Source organism: Pseudorasbora parva, chromosome 21, assembly GCF_024679245.1.
Source record: "Pseudorasbora parva isolate DD20220531a chromosome 21, ASM2467924v1, whole genome shotgun sequence".
NCBI classification, from domain to species: Eukaryota; Metazoa; Chordata; class Actinopteri; order Cypriniformes; family Gobionidae; genus Pseudorasbora; species Pseudorasbora parva.
This window is the reverse complement of record NC_090192.1, coordinates 18,791,038-18,808,853: the sequence shown is the minus strand read 5'-3', so window position 1 is coordinate 18,808,853 and position 17,816 is coordinate 18,791,038. Positions and strand designations below refer to the sequence as shown.

At 40.9% G+C, this 17,816-nt stretch overlaps 1 protein-coding gene across 3 annotated transcripts in view; it reads right to left on the bottom strand.

Annotated features, from left to right (window-relative positions):
* Positions 1-17,816, bottom strand: part of rnls (renalase, FAD-dependent amine oxidase) — a 104,604-nt gene that overhangs the window by 6,810 nt on the left and 79,978 nt on the right. For 2 of the 3 annotated variants that reach the window (XM_067429888.1, XM_067429889.1), the window contains exon 6: positions 10,312-10,487. In XM_067429888.1, coding sequence (XP_067285989.1) covers positions 10,312-10,487 — 176 coding nt within the window. Of the gene's footprint in view, positions 1-5,492; positions 6,737-10,311; positions 10,488-17,816 lie in introns of those variants that run through there. The other variant, XM_067429890.1, reaches the window with a different exon arrangement.

Sequence of the window (17,816 nt, the reverse complement as noted above, 5' to 3'; positions counted from 1 at the left end):
TTTGTAGAGCTGCGGTCTGGGCGACACCCAACACGTTCGCTAGATTTTATAGTCTATGTGTAGAACCGGTATCTTCCCGTGCACTCACTTCTCATAGTCGGTAGCACCGAAGTGCCAGTTCTAGTGTCGGCTTGCTGCGCCATTCCCTTCCTCTGGAAAGGATATGTGCGCTTATATGCTCCAGTCAAGTTCCCTAGAATGGCGAACCCTGTCGAGTCCTCCGCAACCCGTGGCAGTCAGATGTGGCGGAGCGTCTGATGCCAGGTCTAACACTTGTATGCATTGTGGAACTTGTGTTAGGCTGGGTTACATATGTAGTGACCCCCACGGCAGTCCCATATGTGTATTCTCCACGGTACGGCTCCCTATGGTGAGCCCGTGTCTTTCGCTCGGCAGAGCCTGCTCTCCCGTCTCAGTGCGGTGTCTGCCCCCTGCCCAAGAGGGCCGGGGCCACCCTTGGGACTCCCGTATGTTGCACTGCCCACGGCCAGTCCATACGTGTAATTTCCACGTTATCCCCTTTGGGGGAGTGTGGCTTCCGCAGCGGCCTCCAGGGGCACGCTTTCCCAGCGTTATCCAATAGTCCACTGATTGGGTCTTGTGGAATGGCAGTGTGACTCTCCCTGCAGGAAATTCCCCGCCCGTTGAGACGGGGTCCGAGGGACTGGAAGTGGTAGTAACTGTGGTGTTTTCCATAGGGATACCAATTCGTCGGTACGACGTACGTCGGCACAGTTGCTGTACCATCACTGCAGTTCTAGCCACGGGTTTGGCTCCTCAGTGAAAACCAACAGTGCGTGGCGATCGCTTCCGCTTTATACCCACGCAGCGGGGCGGGGTGCGATATGCAAAGCACGCACGCCAATGTTCATTGGCCCATTTTCTATGTTCTTCAATGTTCATCTCGAAGCTGATAGGGGCTCACAAAAGTGATCCCAATTCGTCGGTACGACATACATCTCCGTTCCCTCCTTCAGGGAACGAGGGTTACATACGTAACCGAGACGTTTTGAGGCTCTCTCCTAAACGCTGGGTTCTGATAGGCTGGAGACTTGGAAGAAAACGCCCATGGCTAGGATTGGATAAGCTTTGCTCGTAAACGTCTTTATCAAACAAACACAATGATTTATCTTTCATCCACCTGCGATTGATTTGTTTTTTTATTACTTGGCCCATACATGTCCGATCTGATCGCAAATCATAATGAACCAACAAATAAGGGATTCTCCAGCCTGTGACAGCGTGCTAAGGTATTTTCTGTTAGACACATACACATAATTGATACGATCTGTAACAATGCACAACCCGTTCTCACTTCCAAGGCGTCAAAATCCGAAGCATGGTCAAGTGCCTTCTGCGTTACAATTAAGACGCTAAAGGTGCCCCTAGGCGTCATTTTTCGACGCGCTGGTGCTCCATTTATTTCAATGAGAAACCTTTGGCGTCATACACAGACGCATTTCATTCTTTGCATTTGTAAAAGCAGACATGATTTTATTAATATTTAAAGGCTACTTTTATATTTTGGAGCAACTAACCCAACTCCTACCCTAAACCTACCCACATCTTAACAATATAAAACACATAACAGGCAAATAAATGTACAGTCACAAGTATTTATTGCAAAAACTGACCAAAACAGTATAAAAGTGTAAATAAAATAAATGTAAATGAAATTATGATTGCTGATTTAATTGAGAAGCACACTCCAACATGTCATAATGGCAAAATTATAAATCAATAAATAATTTCAATAAATAAATAAAAAAATAAAATTCACCATGACGATAAAATTCCCATACCCAGTGCGTCTGTGTATGATGCCAAATGTTTCTTATTGAAATGAATGGAGCACCCAGCGCGCCGAAAAATGACGCCAAGGGGCACCTTTAGCATCTTCATTGTGACGCAGAAGGCACTTGACCATGCTTTGGATTTTGAAGCCTTGGGAGTGAGAATGGGTTGCAATGAAAAACAATCACATTAAAAAAAAGTTTTACTCACATAAGTGTGTTGCACCATTCCTGTCATATCCAATATATAAGGCACGGCATTGTGTTTTAATCTCAATATGTCGGCAAATCCAGCTCCACCTGCGATTGCTTACAAACGATTATCTTGCTATATCAGCGTGTTTATTGCTTTTTAAGCTTTACAAGTCGGTGGGTGGGGCTACAGAAGCAGGCGTACACATTTATCTGTAGAGGCGGTGTTTTCCCCTTCTAATACGTCATTCATTTGAGAGCCTCATTTTCTGGGTATGGTGTCTATAAAAGCTTTTCTTTTACTAACAAGGAAGTTTTCAGCTCTGAAACTTACAGGATAATCTTATATTACCATGACCTTTTATGTATCAAAGGCTCAAGGGAAAGTTGATTTCTCAAGTCATCACCCCTTTAATATAACTCCGATTGTATTCATCTGAAAGAAGAATGTCATACACTAGGGTGACTTGAGGGTGAGTAAATCGTGGGCTATTTAAATTTTTGGGTGAACTATCCCTTTAAAAAAGTGACTCAAGCCATCCATACTGGTTGTACTGCAGATTTGTTGCCTCATAATGAACATTCTCAAAAGAGATGAGGGAGGGAAAGGGCTGTTAATATATTTGGTTAAATATAGTGCTTTTAATAACAGTGGAGGCGCCTTCATTGGGTCAACCAGAGTCAAGAATAGACTTAATGGTAAAATGAGCAGAATCTGGATGATACTCGCTGTCTCTGTGGGTTGTGGGTTCTAAAGAGCAAATGGTATGTGTGACCCAGGTTATAACTAAAAAAACAAAGTCTTTCAAAAGCTCTACTTTTCAAAAGTTAAGCCTTTGCAATTTTGTTTTAAAAAGTTAAACGATAGATAGATGTTTTGTGGCTGTTCTGTATACGTTGGATGTGCTGTAGCTGTGTATTTTTTCTATATGAATATTTACAGTGGATAGACATGTTGCGCTGCAAACTAAATCTCTGGGTTGAACTGCCTCTGTGGTTCATTAAAATGATGTATGCATTCTACAGTCAGCAGTAAATGATACAGGTCCTCACTGTAAATCCGATCCACGTTTGCAGATAACTTCCAAAAGAGCCAAAGCTAGTATGGCGTCTCTGCACAATGTTTAAATGTAGAAATGCAGCATGTAAATGACTACTGAGAGTAAACACATTCCCTGCACGGCCCATTACAAAGGCTTCAGCCGGCCCCAACCCTCCGCCAGATAAACATCAAGGTGCAATGCACTAGAGCCAAGGAAATAGTGTCCATTTCCTGGGGCTTTCACTAGGCATCTTACAGACCGAATGCTATCATTATTCTGTCCAAACTCCCCCTCCCCACTTGTATCTTTAAATGGTAATCTGTGAGTAAATCAATTGATAAACGTTTGGCCTGAAACATGGCCAAGAACAAATTGTTTGGTTTATTTCAGAGGTACGCTGATGTAAGTAGGGCTGAACTCCTTAACCTCCCTAAATCTGCTTTACCCCACGTTCTTCTGGAGTGCATTCAGACATTAAAGTTCCAGTGTGTCGGAACTTTGGTGCATCAAACTCCTTAAGCAGCAGTTTACCCAAAAATCGAAATGATGTCATACAGGTTTGGAACACCATAAAGAAGTTAACTATACCTTACGAAATCCTTTAGTTACTATTAAAAGAGAACATTATTATTATTATTATTATTATTATTATTATTATAGGATAATTACAATATTTTATCAAGTTTGGGATTTGTTGCAACCAATTGCAGAAATGAAACCAGCATTAAATCATAAAGTATCACAAGTTATGAAATAGTCATAGTACATTTATTCTGCTAAATGCAAATGTATGCTAAATGCATACATACATATTGTATAATTTAAAAACAATAATAATAATAATAGTAATTACACCAAATCAACACATTCAACTGACAGCCCTAAATCTTACACATTTATTTGTCATTATTTTTAATGAAATGAATGATACACCTACACTCTTAGATAAAAAAGTACAGCACTGTCACTGTCAGGGCAGTACTCTATGGTACAAGCGTGAAAAGGTGTGTACCATTTAGGGTTCACTTTTGTACATTAGGGTACTGCCCCAGTGACAGTACTGAACCTTTTTTTCTGAGAGTGACCCCACCAAATGTTTTAATGACTGAGGTGGTGTGCACATTATCCACCATGTCCTTTAATTATGAATTGAAGTTATGCATTATTAAGCGTGAGTAATAACAAAAGGAATGCATATGTTATGCGCTCAAACAATATAGTGCCTGTTGCAAAAAGCAGTCTACATTTACAGTAGATTGAAAGTCATGACTCATGAAGAGTCTTTCCAGCCATTAGAGTCCGGAGGAGTCAATGACTTTGACATGTGGTGAGCGCGAATGTGTGCTGCCGGTTTATGCTCAACAAACTGTAATGTGGCAAATGACTGTAAGACCGACTCCTGCTCCATGCCCTCTGTGTGTTTGACCGGGATCTGGCATGTGCACAGGTGTGTGCGTGCGCGCATACATGTGTGAGTAAGCGTTGTGTTCCCTGCCTGTGCAGTCTAAACGGGCCTTGGCCCACTCTCTGGCACTCAGCGAGCTCAGCGCTCCCACACAGATGTTCTATGTCCTCTGACCTCAAACTGAAGCCCAACGCTGCGTGTCATAGAGGAGCTGAGAGTGTGGGGGCTTCCAAAGAGAATGTCTCTGTGTGCGTGTGTGTGTAAGAGAGAGAATGCAACTGTGCGAGAAAGGGCGCAGTCCCACACAGTGTGTGAATGCATAAAGTACTACTGTAAGTTTGTTAGTGTGTGTGAGAGCCAAGTGAGTGGGGGGAGAGTATGGATTTCGCTGAATTTACCAAGACTCATTTGAAAACAATTACACTGTTTTTTTTTAAAAACTGTTTTTTGTCCATTTTCCAGTAAAAATTTATTTTTTATTCATCATCTATTTCTAATGTATTAGAGAAGCAAATTTACACAAGATGATAAAACAGAGAATGTGTCTTTAATTAAGTTTATTATTGAACAAAATTTTGTGAGGTTTATGCTTGAGCGATTTGTCAAAATTCCTAATATCTTGTGCAGTTTTGCTTTTCAGGTAAATCTTCTTTTAAGGATATTTAGGTTTTTTTGGACTGGAAATAGACAAAAATAACTATAAAGAATGTTTTTTTTTGTGTTTTTTTGCAGTGCAGAACATGCTCTTCATTCAATATAGCAGTTTGAAGAAGCCGTCAGCCTGGCTTTATTAAAAATGAATGACTTTTGCTGTATAGCAGGGAGGCTTTTATTAGTAGAAACTTGCCTGTATAAGCATATCCGTTTCACACTTGCTATATGATTACACAGATTACAGTGGACCCTTACTAATGAAAATTGTTTTTTTTTTCTTTCAGCAGAAATTTCAAAATGTAGGCGATCATAAAATAACTAAAAGAAATTAGATGAAACAAAAATTAAATCTAAAATAATGAACTATATATGAATTATATGGCGGGGGGGGCACTCAAGAAAAAACAAGGGCCCCACTTTATATTAGCTGGTCTTAACTACTATGTACTTACATAAAAAAATAAGTACAATGTAATTGTGTTCATATTGTAATGCAAAACACTTTTGCTGATATTCAGGTGGAATACAGGTAAAGTTAGGGACAGGTGTGGTGGTATGGGTGAGTTTATGGATAGGGTTAGGTGTAAGCAAGGGAAGTGTCAACTGTGTAATTATAAATGTACCTACAGAAATTAATTACAGATGTAATTATATGCAGGTAATTAAAAAAGAATTTTAGGCCAATTAGAATATCATCAAAATGTTGATTTATTTAAAAAAATTCAATTCAAAAAGGAAAACTTGTATATTATATTCATTCATTACACACAGACTGATATATTTCAAATGTTTATTTCTTTTAATTTTGATGATTATAACCGACAACTAAGGAAAATCTCAAATTCAGTATCTCAGAAAATTTGAATATGGTGAAAAGGTTCAATAACCTGAACCCCTAAGCTGCAAAGACCTTAAAATGGTCTCTCAGTCTAGTTCTGTAGGCTACACAATCATGGGGAAGACTGCTGACTTGACAGTTGTCCAAAAGACAACCATTGACACCTTGCACAAGGAAGCAAGACACAAAAGGTCATTGCAAAAGAGGCTGGCTGTTCACAGAGCTCTGTGTCTAAGCACATTAATAGAGACGTGAAGGGAACGAAAAGATGTGTTAGAAAAAAAGTGACAAGCAATAGGGATAAGCGTACCCTGGAGAGGATTGTGAAACCCATTCAAAACGTGGGGGAGATTCACAAAGAGTGGACTGCAGCTGGAGTCAGTGCTTCAAGAACCACTACACACAGACGTATGCAAGACATGGGTTTCAGCTGTCGCATTCCTTGTGTCAAGCCACTCTTGAACAACAGACAGCGTCAGAAGTGTCTTGCCTTGGCTAAAAACAAAAAGGACTGGACTGCTGCTGAGTGGTCCAAAGTTATGTTCTCTGATGAAAGTAAATTTTGCATTTCCTTTGGAAATCAGTCTGGAGGAAGAGGGAAGAGGCACACAATCCACGTTGCTTGAGGTCCAGTGTAAAGTTTCCAGTCAGTGATGGTTTGGGGTGGCATGTCATCTGCTGGTGTTGGTCCACTGTGTTTTCTAAAGGTCCAAGGTCAATGCAGCCATATACCAGGAAGTTTAAGAGCATTTCATGCTTCATGCTGCTGACCAACTTTATGGAGATTTCATTTTCCAACAGGACTTGACACCTGCACACAGTGCCAAAGAAACCAGTACCTGGTGTAAGGACCATGGTATCCCTGTTCTTAATTGGCCAGCAAACTTGCCTGACCTTAACCCCATAGATTTTCTATATTGTATTGTGAAGAGGAAGATACGATATGCCAGACCAAACAATGCAGAAGAGCTGAAGGCCACTATCAGAGCAACCTGGGCTCTCATAACACCTGAGCAGAGCCACAGACTGATCGACTCCATGCCACACCGCATTGCTGCATTAATTCAGGCTTAAGTAGTCCCAACTAAGTATTGAGTGCTGTACATGCTCCTTGAATGAAATTAGTGTAATAAATCAACTTGATGATATTCTAATTATATCAGCAGCACCTGTATAATCGTTAAGGCCACTTAATATAAAGTGCCTCCAAAACAAGTTTAACTTAACAAAAAGCTGCTGAAATTTTATACACTGTATATGTATGTATGTGTATATATATATATATATATATATATATATATATATATATATACACACACACACACACACACACACACACACAGGTCCTTCTCAACAAATTAGCATATTGTGATAAAGTTCATTATTTTCCATAAATTAAACTTTCATATATTTTAGATTCATTGCAAACCAACTGAAATTTTTCAGGTATTTTATTGTTTTAATACTGATGATTTTGAAATACAGGTCATGAAAACCTCAAAAAATCCCTCAAAAAAATCTAAAAAAAATTAGCATATCATGAAAAGATTCTCTAAACGAGCTATTAACCTAATCATCTGAATCAACTAATTAACTCTAAACATCTGCAAAAGATTCCTGAGGCTTTTGAAAACTCCCAGCCTAGTTCATTACTCAAAACTGCAATCATGGGTAAGACTGCCGACCTGACTGCTGTCCAGAAGGCCATCATTGACACCCTCAAGCGAGAGGGTAAGACACAGAAAGAAATTTCTGAACAAATAGGCTGTTTCCAGAGTGCTGTATCAAGGCACCTCAGTGGGAAGTCTGTGGGAAGGAAAAAATGTGGCAAAAAAACGCTGCACAACGAGAAGAGGTGATCGGACCCTGAGGAAGATTGTGGAGAAGGACCGATTCCAGACCTTGGGGGACCTGCATAAGCAGTGGACTGAGTCTGGAGTAGAAACATCCAGAGCCACCGTGCACAGGCGTGTGCAGGAAATGGGCTACAGGTGCCGCATTCCCCAGGTCAAGCTACTTTTGGGCTACAGAGAAGCAGCACTGGACTGTTGTTCAGTGGTCCAAAGTACTTTCTTTGGATGAAAGCAAATTATGCATGTCATTCGGAAATCAAGGTGCCAGAGTCTGGAGGAAGACTGGGAAGAATGAAATGCCAAAATGCCTGAAGTTCAGTGTCAAGTACCCACAGTCAGTGATGGTCTGGGGTGCCATGTCAGCTACTGGTGTTGGTCCACTGTGTTTTATCAAGGGCAGGGTCAATGCAACTAGCTATCAGGAGATTTTGGAGCACTTCATGCTTCCATCTGCTGAAAAGCTTTATGGAGATGAAGATTTCGTTTTTCAGCACGACCTGGCACCTGCTCACAGTGCCAAAAGCCCTGGTAAATGGTTTACTGACCATGGTATTACTGAGCTCTCCTGACCTGAACCCCATAGAGAATCTGTGGGATATTGTGAAGAGAAAGTTGAGAGACGCAAGACCCAACACTCTGGATGAGCTTAAGGCCGCTATCGAAGCATCCTGGGCCTCCATAACACCTCAGCAGTGCCACAGGCTGATTGCCTCCATGCCACGCTGCATTGAAGCAGTCATTTCTGCAAAAGGATTCCCGATCAAGTATTGAGTGCATAACTGAACATAATTATTTGAAGGTTGACTTTTTTTTTAAATTAAAATACTTTTCTTTTATTGGTCGGATGAAATATGGTAATTTTTTTTTGATTTTTGGGTTTTCATGAGCTGTATGCCAAAATCATCAGTATTAAAACAATAAAAGGCCTGAAATATTTCAGTTGGTGCAATTAATCTAAAATATATGAAAGTTAAATTTTATCATTACATTATGGAAAATAATGAACTTCATCACAATATGCTAATTTTTTGAGAAGGACCTGTATATGTGTTTATGTGTGTGTGTGTGTGTGTGTGTGTGTGTGTGTGTGTGTGTGTGTGTGTGTGTGTGTGTGTGTGTGTGTGTGTGTGTGTGTGTGTGTGTGTGGTGTGTGTGTGTGTGTGTGTGTGTGTGTATTAACAGCATAATTAATTGTTTTACTGACACTTTTGACCAATATCAATTATTTATTTTAAAATAAAATAAAAATATATAGCCTTGTTTAAATATTTACACACCCAAGCAATCTGTGAAGATGTGAATCTGTGAAAAAGAGGGATCATACAAAATGCAATATATTTTTATTTAGTACTGTCCTGAATTAAATATTTGGACCCACTTTACATCAGGTGGCCTTAACTACATGTACTAAAATTTTAATTAATCATTTGATACAATGCACTTATTGTGTACATACATGCTTTTACATTGTAGTTACATTTTGTAAATTAGCTGCATGTAATTAATTTCTGTAGTTACATTTATAATTACTCTGCTGACACTTCCCTTACTCCTAACCCTACCCTTAAACGTACCCATACCACCACACATTTACCCGTATCCCACCTCAATATCAGCAAAAGTGTTTTGCAATACAATATGAACACAATAAGTTCATTGCACTTTTTTTTAATGTAAGTACATAGTAGTTAAGGCCACCTAATATAAAGTGGGGCCAAATATTTTACATAAAAGATGTTTCCATATAGTCCACAAGATAAAAAATAGCGGAATTTATAAAAATGTAGAAAAACTTCTTGAATTACAAACCTAGTCATGTCACACAGGTGTATTTGTGGTTATAGCCAACAATACATTGTATGGATCAAAATGATCAATTTTTCTTTTATGCCAAAAATCATTAGGATATTAAGTAAAGATCCTGTTCCATTAAGATATTTTGTAAATTTCCTACCATAAATGTTTTAAAAAATTACTATTTTTAGTAATATGCCTCGCTACTACTAATTTTGTGGTCCAGGGTCACAACTGTACTTAATTTGCCTTTCTGGAAACAAGTAAGTATCATTTGTTGCTTTTGAATGGCAGTACCATTAAAAGTAAAAAATAATAAAACATTAGACATCTTCATCCTGTTCAAAAGTATCAGCTTGCAGGATAATTTGCAGGAAATCCTGGAGGATTTTTCTGAAGAACATTGGGCAGTTTAAAAAACAGCCATGGCTCACCCAGGTTACGGCACACAGTATTAAGAATCAAGGGTAAACAAATGAACAGGATTATTTTTTATAAATGAATTTTTTATAGTCTTGTGGACTATATGTAAATATCTTTTATGTAGAATATCTTATCTAGGACAGTACTAAATAAAAAAATAGCATGCATTTTGTATGATCCTTCTTACTTTGTTACAATTATTTTCATTTTCACATATTCTGCAAGGGGAGTAAAGTTTTGAGCAAGACTGTATTTGAATGGTAGTGTATATTTGAGTTCTTTAGTCACATTTTCACACAGACTAATGTCATCTCACCTGTGAGTATCTCCACTTCTGACACTTGATGCTGTCAGGTTCAGGAAGCTCTGGCATCACTTTTTCCAGCTCTTCCAGGATGATGGGCTGTACTGTATTCTTTTCCTCCTCCAGGTGCTGGATGCCAAAAGGCACACTGGTGTGGACCACCACAGAATGTCCACAGTCCTTTGATTCTGCCAATGATATGCACACACAGGTAATCAGGCCGCTTATGAAGTCATGAAGTACTAAAAAAAATTCACAAATCCTACATTGTATGCTAACGTGAGAGGAGGTCTGAGAAAAGTGAAGTAAGGTAATTTCAAAGAGAAAGAAATGATGGTGAGATAAACAAAAAAGCAGCAGAAAAGTGATGATACAGGCTGAACAAAAATATTTTTATTATTTTATTAAATTACCTTTATTAACAATAATAAAAAATCTTAGAAAACAAATTAAGTGGAGCATGCCACAGGAGGTCACATGCCAGTGTATTTTTTGTGCCAGTCCCAAGTCCAGATAAATAGAGAGGGTTGTGTCAGGATGGGCATCTGACGTAAAACTTTGCCAAATTCATTATGCGAATCACGAATATGACTTCCATACCGGATCGGTTGGGTCCCGCATTAACAACAACCGCCATCAGTGCCATTGACCTACAGGGCACTGGTGGAAATTGGGCTACTGTTAGTCAAAGAAGGAGAAGAGGAAAGTGTGTTAGAGGAGGAAAGCGTGTCCGTAGGCAGAGAGAGAAGAGGAAAGGCAGGAGTTTAGGACTGAAAGTAGGAACTTTGAATGTTGGTACAATGACAGTTAAAGGCAGAGAACTGGTAGATATGGTGCAGAGGAGGAAAGTTGACATTCTGTGTGTCCAGGAGACCAGGTGGAAAGGGAGCAAGGCTAGAAGCATTGGAGCAGGGTTTAAACTGTTTTATAATGGTGTGGACAGAAAGAAAAGAGAGAAAAGAGTTGGAGTGATCCTAAAGTTTGTGAACAATGTTCTGGAGGTAAAGAGAGTGTCAGATAGGTTGATGAGTCTGAAGCTGGATTTTGAAGGTGTGATGTTGAATGTTGTTAGTGCCTATGCTTCACAAATAGGTTGTAAGCTAGATGAGAAAGACAGATTCTGGGGCGAGTTGGAGGAAGTGATGCAAGACTGTTCCCAGAGGTGAAAGGGTAGTGATAGGGGCAGACATGAATGGACATGTTGGGGAAGGGAATAGTGGGGACGAGGAAGTGATGGGCAGGTTTGGTCTTCAGGAAGGAACCCAGAAGGACAGAGGTTGGTAGACTTTGCTAAAAGTATGGAGATGGCTGTGGTGAACACGTACTTTCAGAAGAGGCAGGAACACAAGGTGACATATAAGAGTGGTGGCAGGAGCACACAAGTGGACTATGTAGACGCTGTAATATGATGGAAATTAGCGATTGTAAAGTAGTGGTAGGCGAGAGTGTAGCTAGACAGCATAGGATGGTGATGTGTAAGATGACTCTGGTGGTGAGGAAGAATATGGTCAGGAATATAGGGTGATGCAGCATGAGGTTAAGATAGGAGGTGGGAAAGGCCAAATAGAAAGCGTATCATTCGTTACATTTATATACGCTTTACACTTTTCTAGGCACTCTAGGCGCTTTACATAGAAGGGGGAATCTCCTCAACCACCACCAATGTGCAGCACCCACTTGGATGATGCGACAGCAGCCATATTGCGCCAGAACACTCACTACACACCAGCTGACTAGCAGAGGAGACGGAGTGATTAAGCCAATAAGTGTATTGGGATTATTATGAGGCCATGATGGACAGAGGCCAATGGGCAAATTTGGTCAGGATGCTGGGGTTAAACCCCTACTCTTTACTGAAGGACATCCTGGGATTTTTAATGACCACAGAGAGTCAGGACCTCGGTTTAACGTCTCATCTGAAGGACGTATGTATAAGGACATGTATGCAATGTTAGATAGTAAGGAAGGTGAGAGGGATGTGTATCGGTTGGCGAGGCAGAAGGATAGAGATGGAAAGTATGTGCAGCAAGTTAGAGTGATTAAAGATAGAGATGGAAATGTTTTGACAGGTGAGGGAAAGATGGAAGGAGTACTTTGAGGAACTGATGCATGAGGAAAATTACAGGGAGGAGGAGTTGTACAGGCAAATATTGTTGACCAGGAAGTAGAAAGAATTAGCAAGGGTAAGTTAGGAGAGCTTTGAAGAGGATGAAGAGAGGAAAGGCAGATGACATATCAGTGGAGGTATGGAAGTGTCTAGGAGAAATGGCATGAGAGTTTTTAACTAGGTTGTTCAACAAGGTTTTAGAGAGTGAGAGGATGTCAGAGGAATGGAGAAGAAGTGTTTTGGTCCTGATTTTTAAGAACAAGGGAGATGTGCAGATTTGTGGAAACTATAGAGGTATTAAGCTGATGAGCCATACAATGATGTTGTGGGAAAGAGTAGTGGAAGAAAGGCTAAGGGGAGAAGTGTACATTTGTGAGCAGCAGTATGGTTTCATGCCAAGAAAGATCACCACAGATGCATTATTTGCTTTGAGAATGTTAATGAAGAAGTATAGAGACGGTCAGAAAGAGCTGCACTATGTCTTTGTAGATTTAGGGAAAGCATATGACAGAGTACCAAGAGAGGAGCTGTGGTATTGTATGAGGTCTGGAGTAGCAGAGAAGTATGTTAGAGGGGTACAGGATATGTATGAGAGCAGTAGAACAGTTGTAAGGTGTGCCGTAGGTGAGACAGAGGACTTCAAGGTGAAGGTGGGACTGCATCAAGGATCGGCTCTGAGCCCCTTCTTTTGTTTGCAGTGGTGATGGACAGGCTGACAGATGAGGTCAGACAGGAATCTCCATGGACTATGATGTTTGCGGATGACATTTTGATCTGTAGTGAGAGCAGGGAACAGGTGGAGGAAAGTCTAAAGAGGTGAAGGTTTGCTCTGGAGAGAAGAGGAATGAAGGTTAGTCGAAGCAAGACAGAATACATGTGTGTGAATGAGAGAGAACCAAGTGGAACTGTGAGGTTACAGGGAGAAGAGGTAAAGAAGGTGCAGGTAAAGAGGTTAAGAACTTAGGGTCAACAGTCCAGAGCAATGGGGAGTGTGGAAAAGAGGTGAAGAAGCGTGTGCAGGCAGGTTGGAATGGGTGGAGAACAGTGTCAGGTCTGTTGTGTGATAAAAGTGTACCAGCAAGAATGAAAGGAATGGTGTACAAGACAGTAGTGAGACCAGCGATGTTGTATGGTTTGGAGACACTTGCACTGAGAAAAAGACAGGAGGAAGAGCAACACTAGTTAAAAAAAACAATGGTCATGATTGTTCTGTTCGTGCAGGTTTGGAATAACATGAGGGTGAGCAAATGATAGCAAATGTTTCATTATTTCTTCAAGTCAAGTCAAGCTAGCTGTTGCATATACACTATGAATAGACCATGACCATCTTTATTTGTTAGTTATAACAGGTTAGCGTGTTTAGTGTTAAGCAACAGTATCCAGCAGCATTCTCTTCTCCAGACGATGGTTTCCCAGTGATATCATCTATGGGCACACCAAACCCCATGATCTAATGCGTTATGGGCCTAGCTCATCTGCAGAGACGTGACCCATGACTGAGAACAGGCCTGATATATCAGCCTTGCACATAGTGTAGTCATTTCTTTAACGACACTGTTTTAAAACACATATTTAATATGATTGGCGGAAATCATGCTTTATTTGGGCTTCATAAACATGGGGCTGTTTTTGAGCAGCTGAAGTGATTTGGCCTAATGACTCCAAGAAGGATGAAAATGCTCAAAGCCATCGTTGCTCAATGCTTGAAGAACGAGGGCTGGGTCTGGATAAGACCGCAGAGACTAGCTAAAGCTTAATATTAAAGCCTCTGGCAGATTCACATGGTAACAGATTGATTTTATGATCACCTGTGAGGAGGGGCTTTATACTTCAGTAAGATCTATTCTGTTCAGTAAAGTTTTATGGACCAGCAGAGAACGATGAGCCATTTAAATCATGACCACTGGCATAATATGTTGGCATAAATGTGAAAAAAGTCAAACAAATTACATTTACATATTATACCCATACCTGGTCTTATTAGCAATGTTGGGCTAATAAATAAATCAAGTATGCCTAAAGACATAGCTGTGGATAAAACCCTGACTAATAGCATCCAAATCAAGAACAGGGTCTTTTCCCACAACACAACAACTTAACAGTGAGCTTAAGTCTTTTAAAACTGATTTGATGCCTTTCAGAAGACGTCAGACAAACTGAGCAAAATTACAACATTTCAGATGGAGTTATTAATACAAAGTCTTTGAATGTTGTGTTTGTATAATCAATATGATTGTCCTCATAAGTATGCAATAAATTACCCTGTTTACAGTTTTCGAAAATCTTGAAACTAGACTATCCAGGATAAAGTACAGTGCACAAGAATAAAGTTTGAGATAAAGTTAAGAATGACCCAGGGTTCAACTGCAGATTTTTCAATTGTGAAAAGCCCACAGAAAAAGCTGGCTTAAGTCAATACCACCACAGGTAACAGACTGTGTCAATAGAGGAGGTACATCTGGAGGAATCAAATGCCTCAGTTGGACGAATAATAAAAGAAAATGGATAGATATAAATTCCTGTCCAAAATTCCAGGTCATGAAATACTAGTTTGTGCCCTCACAGTTATATACCTACCTGTCTGTTTGCACTACCATTCAAAAGTTCAGGGTCCATAACATAAAAAAATAAATAAAAAAAATGTTATTGGAAGAGATTTCTTGTGCTCACCAAAGCTGTATTTTAATGAACAATACATTAAAACACTGATATTGTGAAAACTTGTTACAATATAAATTGTGCTGTTTTCTATTTTAATATATTTTAAAATTCTATTTATTCTATCTCCGACATATATCAGAACTGACTGACGAATTGGGGATCATACCAATGTGCCAGGAATGCTGGCCCTTCTAGCGCCCGGTTTGAGCTCGCTGGAGAGCCCCAATGTTATGGCGAAGTCAGGGCTCAAACCCGGGAAGGTCTGTCACAGCTGTTTCTCTGCAAGACCCACTCAGCGTGACTATTGGATAATGCTAGGAAAGCGTTCACGTCTCAAGAGATGGAACGCTGTGGAGTAGGGCTGGGCGATATGACGAAATATATCGTCTGGACGATAGAAAATGTCTATCGTTTTATATTAGGCTCTATCGCTTACGCCACGATAAGGCGTTTACGGCAGAATTTTACGTCAAGATGCACCTCACGCCACGGCATGCCCATCCACGCTGCAATACATAAACAAACATGGAGGAAGACGGTAGTAGACGCAGTTCAGACCAGGGAAGTTCTCAGTGTAATTATGCCAGAGTGGTGGCATAAGCGCTCAAAACAAACTTCAGACACAGACGCTGCAACAGGTTTTTTATAACACATATTGAAATATTTTAATGGCAGGTGTAGGGATGGCGAAAACTAAACATTTTCTTGACCGACCACCGAGCCTCATTAGCTGGTTAAAACCGGTTAACCGATTAGTTTAAAATATGCTGCGCTATATGAAATAACAGCCGCGCTCTCTCTCTCTCTCTCTCTCTCTCTCTCACACACACACACACACACACACACACACACGCACTGTCCTAGCGCTGCCGCCTCCCTTCCACTCACGTCACTTTTTTTTAAATCCCCCACAGCGCGAGACACAAGTCCCGCAAACGCGCCACCGAGGAGCTTGTTTGCAATCTGAGGACAATGGCTCCTTAGTTTCGATATGGTTTGGGCAAGGTGATCGCGTTGAATATAAAGGCGTTTGTCTAGCGTAAGAAGCTCATTTGAAACATTGCCGCGGCTCATTTAAGAAAATGACAGCTCCGAAGAGACGCCGCTTTAGTTCGAGGTAGTGCTAACAATAATAAAGAAAGACGATCAACACCTTATGTGTTACCACTGAAATGTAGATGTAATATATTTCCAAAAGTAAGCCCATTTTAAGCGAAATGCACGAACTGTCGTCTGCCCTGGCTCTAACCTCAAGTGTTTTAGCCTGTTTACTTTTTGCAAACCTTGTGAGCGCGCAAACCCAAACGCTGTGACCTCGCGTCAAATGTTTTTATTGGTTTATTAAGTACAAACAGGCGAGTTAAGAAAAATTGAGTGCGAGGGATATGTTCACTTCACACAAAAAGATTTTGGAATGAGATGGCTAATTGTAGTAGCGTTTAGTCCACTGTATAATAGCTTTTTCTATTAGTTAAGATCACTTTTTTTTTTTTAACCAACAACTTTGATCGGTTAACGTTGATACGGTCAACCATCGGTCAAACGGTCATCGGTTAGCATCCCTAGGCAGGTGTTAACTTTACCAACTGTCTTGCTTGAAAAAAAGGTTCTAAATAAAATAAAAATGTAGTCCATACTACCTTTATTTGTTTTGTATATCATTTCAAACTGCATTTCCACATTGCAATTTTGTTTAGACTATTCATAAACTGAATTAACAGAAAAATTGCTATATCGTTATGTATATCGTTATCGGGATATCAAATGAGCTATATCGGGATATGAAATTTTGGCCATATCGCCCAGCCCTACCGTGGAGCCATATCCTTCAGTGGAAGGAGGGGTGGCCAAATACACATAGAACTAAACCGCAGGGTAGTGCAACAGTTGGTAGTCTCTAGGGTGGTTCCTGCCTGGTCCCTGGGGGGAAAGAACACCACCAGAGAGGACAGAACGAGCTCTGTCAAGGGAAAGACACAGGGCTAGCCGGTAGGGTAGCAGGTACCGTGGAAATACACATATTGGGTTACAATTAGGGAACCGCTACATATGGAACCCAGCCTACAACACACGTTCCACAAGCATACGGGTGTAGGCCTAGCATCAGACGGGTGCCACATCTGACACAGCAAGGGGTGACGGAGGAGCTCGACAGGGTTTGCCATTTCTGGGGAGCACTACATGGAGAATAATAGATGCACATATCAGACCAGAGGTGGGAGTTGTGTTGCAAGCCGGCACAGAAAAGGGTACTTTGCGTTTACTGGCCAGCGGGACAAGTACATGGGAAGAAACCGGCTCTACACGAAGGCTATAAAACCTGACAAACATGTTAGGTGTCGCCCAGGATGAAACCTAGTCGATTGTCCCCGCACCCCGAATGGGCAAGGCATGTCTTGCAATTGGTATGCTAAGATGATAGCATCCAGCAGCCTTTCCCTTCTGCTGGCCTCCATAACAGATGAAGAGCTGCTCTGAGGTCCTGAAGCTTTGCGTCCGGTCAAACGTAAGTGTGCAGGGCGCGGATGGGACACAACAAAGCTAGGGCTGGGTATGCTTCCTCCTAGGGCAGTGCTTGCAGGTTCACAACCTGGTCACGAAAGGGAGTGGTGGGAACCTTGGGCACATATCCGGGCCCTCAGGTCTCAGGATGAAGTTAGAATCACCCGGGCCGGTCTCTAGGCACCATTCGTTGACTTAAAGTGCATGCAGGTCCCCTACCCTCTTGACAGAGGGCCAATGCAGTGAG